We start from the raw sequence: 7,188 nt of genomic DNA, 5'->3' as shown, positions 1-7,188 counted from the left end.
AACTTAATGCAATGTGTCCTCATGAATTTTTAAGGGCTCTCTCTTCCCATTGTGCCACTAATGTGCGGGACAGAACTATAAACAGGAGTGCTGATGGACGGGACTGAGTGCAAATCTACCAGCGAGGCAGAGCATCATCAGCTGTCAGCGCCGTGGAGAACAACACACACTGACACCTGATGACACACACACACACTCAGCTGCTGTGACAGCTCTTGTCTGAATCATAAGGGAAACAGTGTCACTGAGGGGCTGAGTGAGTAAGCAAAGCTTTGATCAAAGACTGACTGGATCTGGATCTGAAAAACAGAGAAATGTATGGGGGAGAGCACAGTCAAGTCCAGAGAACTGGATTTCCCCTCCTCTGTGACGCAGCCACAGGAGTTGAAACATACCAGAAATGACTGAGACTCTTACAGCAAACAACTTCAGCTCAGCCTGGAGGCTTTACAGCTGCGCTACATTCTCGAGAGCTCGCTCAGATCTGCCGGGCCAAGGCAGCAGGTCTGAACTCTCCTCTGCTTCCCTGCTACAAAACTCCTGAGAAAACGTGTTAATGGAAGCACATAAAAGTTTGCTGCTCTCAATGAGTAAACAGGAAATGCAGTCCTTACATAAAACTCCTTCCCTGTGAGCTGGTTCTTATGAAAGTGAAGGCTCTGTTGTGTTGATTGTGAAATGTGAGAACATTGTGATTTCTCGTGTTGACACACAAAGCTGCTCAGTGTAGTGAGCTGTTCAATGAGAGGAAGCTGATAAAAGCTGGACATTGTCCTCTGGTACAATAGGTTACCAAACTGAAGGCATGCTGCACAGATATACAGCCCATACTGACCTTTTACATGATTTGTTTGTGTACATTTCAAAATCCGTCCCTCATATTATTCCACAGACTAATCTTCCTTCAGATCTACCCTCCTTTAGTCCCGTTTTTATTTCCTCCTGAAGACTTTAGCTTTCTCATTTTATCCCCTTCAGTAAATCAGTAATACCTAGTGGATCATTCAGGTTTTCACACATCTGCCTCTGACATTTCTGCCACCAGCCCAAACAAAGGAGGTTTGTCCTGCTTGAAGCAGTAACAAAAAACACATTTCAAAAAGCCAACAGTTACGTGTCTTTTCCAGAGACCATATTCAAAGTGCTCTGAACGACCCACAGTAAACTGAAAGCACTTTGTACCAAAGATATAATCCCTTGGAGAACTGTTGACAGTGTGTTCTGTGGATTAACAACAGGGACACCTTTTTCTGAAAAGACATTTAAGAGTTGAGCCTTCCCACTTTTTCAACAGCCTTAATACTTTGAGCAGCACAAACTAAATTCTATTCACCTCCATTGTAATTGAGCAGTGGTGGAAAAAAAGTATTTAGACTTTTTTCTTATGTAGAAGCAGCAATATCATAAAAGTTTTGTAAAGTTAAACGCTACTACTTTTACTTTCAAATTGGATAATCATTACAGCTGCATAACAGCATTTTAAAGTTGTAGTTTTATGTACTTCTGTCTGGTTTACTTTAGTGTACAACAATGTCTTGTACTTTATATAAGCATTAAATATTTTTAAAATCTTATTCTGAAAAGATAAATGTAATGAGGAGCACAATATTCCCCTCAAACGTAGCAGACCAGAAGTAGCATGAAATTAAAATACTGAAGTAAAGTACAAGTATCTCTTGCTGTTCTCATGTGACTATTCTTAGTACACTTCAATAAAGGCCTCAGAAGGTCAGCACATAAAACCAGAACTACCTCATCTGGATGTTTCAATATAACTCAGAGTGAGAGAGAACATGTTAGTGGTGTTTTTTGGATGAACTGGGCCTTTAAAAGTGGCCCTGTCAGTATCTGAGTAGTTAAATATACTATGTTTTACTACACGCTGCCTTTGTGTTTGTGTTTCAGTCAGGTTTCAGTGGACGGTTCAATTTCTCACAAATGTCGAGTATACAAATAAAACATCAGGTATCAGGATCATTGAACCAAAATTATGAGAAGGTTGATAAGCCAAAATGGCCGACATGGGAACTTCAACACGTACTGTGAAACCATTTTATATGCAAAACACTTAACAACCGCCAGTCGTACCAAAAGTGAAACCAAACAGTCACCAAGTTCTTCTGGTAAAACACAACCTATTCACAGCTTTGCTAAAACAAACAGCTCTCTAGCAGCTCTGACCTGTTGAACGTGTTTCTTGGTAGACATAGTCTTAACAAACTGAAATCTGCTTTCACAATGTTTTTTTTTATTGACTTTTTCTTCATTTCCTTTCTCTAATATTCAAGTACATGGATTTGCACATCCAGGAAACACAATCAGTAGCAAATACTTTCAAAACATCGTCATGTTCTCATTTGATTCACACACAATTCCACTTTACCCCAGAATCCCCGTCCCCAGGCTAAGACACATTGACCTCTTGTAAACATGATACAAATCAAATTTTTTTTTCTTTTCTGATTACAAAAAGTAATCTGGTAGAAAAATATCTTTTCTTTTATAGGTATTTCTCTTCTTACGAATATTTACATTGAGTACCTCACAGTATAATCTGATTTTAAAAAGTACATCGTGTAAAATCAACACAAAAAGGTCTCAGAGGGGTAAAAGGCCTTTGGTTTTCATGAAAAATACGAAAACGATGACAAAAGAATCACAAAAAGTCCATTCACTGTCCTGTGTACAACAACAGTGATGACTGGATTGGTGATTGTTGGGTGTCTTGTAGCCAAGACTGTGGGATACCAAATTTCCACAGGTTTGAAAGGGTTCATTCTTCAGAAGGTTCAGAACAAAAACCGCAGCTACAATCAAGCGCTACTCCTGGGGACGGCAGGACCACACAGCCTCCGCTGGGCAAAGTAACCTAGAACAATGAGCAACATCTCTGAGGTGCTGCTGAGAGCCACGATGAAAGGAGCCTGGGATGCGAAGTCGGCCTCCACCCGGCGGAAGGACAGCTGCATGACGGCGAGAGCCAGCAGGCTGTTCTGGACGCCCACCTCGATACTGACCGTCTTCCTCTGTGGCGGGGCCAGGCCCGCCAGCTTGGCCATGACGGCCCCAACAACCAGCCCGAGCAAAGGCACCGTAACCCCCACCGCCACAATCTGGGGCTTGACGTTGGCCAAGATGGACGCACCCATTTGGTAGGCCATGAAGATGCCGCCTATGATGAGCACAAAGCTGAAGGGTCGTATGAGTGCTAGCAGGACTCGTGTGAGAGCGGGCAGGCGCAACTTGACCAGCATGCCCAGCGAGATGGGGATAGCGATGAACAGGAGGGTGCCAAGGATCTTCACGAATGGCACATGCAGGGCAGCGTGCACGCCCAGCAACCGGCCGTACAGAGCTGATGACAAAGGCATGGCTGCCGCCGCCACCACTGTGGAGACCAGGGTCATTGAGATAGCTAGGGTGACATCTCCACCAAGCAGCAGGCTGTACAGGTAGCCACCCCCACCACCTGGGGCAGAGCAGGTGATGACCAGGCCCAGGGAGAGAGCTTTGGGCAGTGAGGCCAGCTGCGACACACAGTAAGCATACAACGGCATCACCAGGAACTGGCCCAGCACCCCCAGGAGCAGTGGCACAGGGCTCTTCAGCAGACCCCGCAGCACCTCCACCTCCACCTTGCATCCAAAGGCACACTTGTTGACAAAGATGAGGGGCAGCAAGGCGAAGAGCACAGGGTTCTCAGAGAAATGGGAGAGGCCACCCGACTGGATGAGCCGGGTGGCCGGGTCATCGTTACCAGGCGCCACTCTGATGGAGTAATCAGTCCTCTCCTCGATCAGAACCGGCACCGAGTCCTGGTCCAGGTCCAGCAGCTGGATCTGCAGCTGAGCCTTGCCTGGGAACCCGGAGCGGATGCTGATAATGTAGCTTTTGGCCGGACCTGTGTGGCCGCTATCCGTAACGTTAAGGATGGAGAGGACCTCCGGGTCCATGGAGCGGACTCTCACCGTCTGCTTCCAGCTCTGGCGGCCCTTCCTACTGGCCGCGGCGCTCCGGTACTGGCTGGAGATCACGATCACGCCGTTGGTGTTTTCAGGAAACTCAAATTCCTGCGATGACCCGTCCCCGATCCTGATGTACCTGCTGCTGTTGCTGTCGGCCGTCAGGCTGGTGCGGTTGCTGCTGTCCACGGTCAGGTTTCCGGTGGCCCACGCCCGGTCCGCTCCGCCGGTGATAAGGAGGAGACAGCAGAGTGTAAATAGCGTCCTCATGTTATTCGCGGACAGGGGGGGGGGTGGAGGGACGCCGCAGAGACACGCTTCTCCCTCCGCCAGCGGCCTCCCCAGACGGTTACACCGCCGCCCTGTTACACCACAACGGTAAACTTCTCATTTCAGTCTCCGATATAAAACGACACCGTCAGCTGCCGGTTCCACATCTTGTCTGGTTCCCATTTTCTCGCTGCCTTTATACCGGAACCTAAACATCACCCCGCCCTGTCGGAGCCCACCTCTCCAGCAGCGGCAGCAGCAGCCCCGGGCTCACGGCTCTCACACTCACACAGGTCTCTCACGGCTTCCGCCTTTGTCCGCTCGACGCTACGATGTCCGCCTCGGTAAACCAGAGCCTCGCCTCTCGTCTTCTGTGTTTTTGGTCTCCCCGGCTGATGGGAACAGCGAGCATCGTAGCTCAGCTGCGCTTCGTTTGCGTCTCTCGGATATTTCAGTGAAACCAGTTTGAGTAAAAGCTTGACTTCCGGTCGCGAAATTACAAAATAAAAGCCCGTTGTTTTGCTGCGTGTGGCACTTTTATTAATTACAAATTTGAGGAAGGCCCTGTTGAGGGGGCCTGTGTCAAAATCTATGCCATGGATGTACGCTATGTGGCTTTTTGTCAAAATCAATCCCCAGTACACTGTTGTAAATATTTCTCATCATTTTTCCACCTTGGACCACATGTTTGTTCAGGGAACAAAGCAGAAATAAACTTTTATTTTAATCACACTCTTTGACACTGACATGATAAGGCCCTTAGTTTGAGTCCTGCTTTATCAATTCAGTTCTGTTCAGTACAACTTGATTCGTCCCTCTGAGGACAATTGTATGCAGCAGCTCAGCACCCATGTCAACACGCACACACAGAGTAAATAGGAAAAGAAAAAAAACTGTTGCTGTAAAATGATTATGTGATCCTGTGGCTCTGTCATGAAGAGAAATTTTCAAAAACGCTAAGAAAGTTTAAACCTTTTATGTTGGATATTCTGAAATGGATGCGTTTAATCACATCAAGTACCACACAGCAAACCTGGGGTCAGGTAGTATCCAAGCACAGAAAACCTGCACACACTGCACAGAGCAGGTGGAGGAGCTGATGGTGTAAGGGCCCAGTAATTTGTTTTCTTTTTTTTTCTTCTTCACAGTGAACGATCATCATATTTTTGCAACTTGACATTAATGTTTTCTTACCAACTATTGTTTCACCAAATTGTTCTTTACACTCACTCACTTCCTGCTGATAAATTGTATGGATTTATTTTTTAAAGGCAAACTCACTCCTTCCTGTCTCTCCCTGGATAACTCCGTGCACCTTGACGGGGCTCTTCATTAATCCAGCTGGAGCGGCCCAAAGCGTCAGCTGTGCTCAGCCAATGAGCAGGGGCGGTCACATGGGAGAGGGAAAACCGTGATTAGTATCCACATGGGGGCGGGTGGAGGGGGGGCAGCCGGGGATTATCCATCACACAGAGACACAGGGGGATGTGTATTTAATTTTCTGACCAGAGTAAAATGGCGGAATGGCTGGAAACTGAAAACACAGTCATGATGTGTGTTAAAGTCGGGCACACGGTGAGGATTTGGTGTTCATGTTGATGTCTTATAGTCTTTTGCAAACATGGAAATTTGCGTTGCTCCTCTCTGTCACCACTCAGTCCAGATTTTCACCTCACTCAGTTCCTGTTTCCTGTCCATTGATCCTTGTAGTATCTTGTCACTGGTCCATTTTGCTCACGGATGAAAATCAACACAGCCTCACTCCCCGAGCGGTTTCCAGTTACAAACCTACAGCCAAGCACACTATTGCTTATTTGTCATACACAAACAGCAGACACATCTGGGAAACCTGACACTGCTGCCCATCTCTGGAACATGGCGTTGCAGGGGATGTCCATCCTGTCAGCATATCCCTGAGAGCTTCCCCTCTTACAGTAACTGGCTCCTGCTGGGAGTCAAACACATATTTAAAAACCATTCTCAGTTCATAACGTCCAGTTTCCTTCCCGGTGGAGGGTCGGTGAGGTCAGGGGGTCAGTGTTTTCCGGTGAGAACACCACTCAGCCTGATCTTGAATATTAACTGTCACTGCTCACTGTGTGAGTCAGTCCTGGGACAGCTTATTCGTCAGCTATTGTGTTTTCATGAGTTGTACGTCCTCCTTCTGTCACCATGGCTAAGTCGAGGCTTCCAGAAAAAGAAAAGGCGGGGGAGTCCTCAGTGGAAACACTCAGTGCATGCCAAGACAACTTGCTGGGGTGATCGCTCCGGCCTCTACTTTGACGTTTCGTGGGGCGACAGCCAGTTTTTGTGAGGCTGTCAGGCATGCACCCCCCCCACCCCACCCCCACCCTCACTTGTGCTTCACCGCTCCCTGGGCTGCCTCATTATTTACCAGTGGAATGATAATTTACCTCATGATTTATTTCACAAACAGTGAAGGAGAGAGACAGCACGAGCATGAGAGAGAAAAAAAAAACAAACCCTCACTTACATTCCACCACCGCCCATCTCAACACTTTTCCCAGCGACGGCCTCAGAGAGAAATTACAGGGATATTTACTGTTCGTGCTGCAGTTTAACTGTTTACCCAGGGAACACAGCAGCCTGTATTTACCTTTGTGTGTGAACACACTGCATCTGTGTGAATATTCATGGCCCATCTCAGAGCAGTGGTTATGATCTGCCTTGTGTTGCAAATGAGATCGTGAGCAGCCATGATGACTAATCCAAAAGCACCGTCCTGAAATTTAGCACCAGTCTACACATGGTGGTTAGATGGTCCAATAACAGCTGCTCACAACAAACAGCATCACTGCCAGGATTTTACAAATTGAAGGCAGGAATCTCCCCAAAGATTAGAGGCGCTGTACAGGAAGACAGGAGAGCATGTGAATACAGGTACATTTTCACTCTGGGCAACACAAAGCAAAGAAAATTTATCCCAGGGATAGTA

At 47.0% G+C, this 7,188-nt stretch overlaps 1 protein-coding gene across 1 annotated transcript; it reads right to left on the bottom strand.

Moving 5' to 3' along the window:
• Positions 1–2,141: 2,141 nt before the first annotated feature.
• slc10a3 (solute carrier family 10 member 3) lies at positions 2,142–4,696 on the bottom strand. The gene has a single exon (XM_041039089.1). It carries the CDS (start codon positions 4,230–4,232, stop codon positions 2,814–2,816), a length of 1,419 nt encoding a protein of 472 aa, XP_040895023.1. The 5' UTR covers positions 4,233–4,696; the 3' UTR covers positions 2,142–2,813.
• Positions 4,697–7,188: the final 2,492 nt, after the last annotated feature.

The sequence above is a fragment of the Toxotes jaculatrix genome, chromosome 5 (assembly GCF_017976425.1).
Source record: "Toxotes jaculatrix isolate fToxJac2 chromosome 5, fToxJac2.pri, whole genome shotgun sequence".
NCBI lineage: Eukaryota > Metazoa > Chordata > Actinopteri > Toxotidae > Toxotes > Toxotes jaculatrix.
The sequence above is the reverse complement of the archived record's forward strand: the minus strand, read 5'-3'. Positions and strand labels throughout refer to the sequence as shown.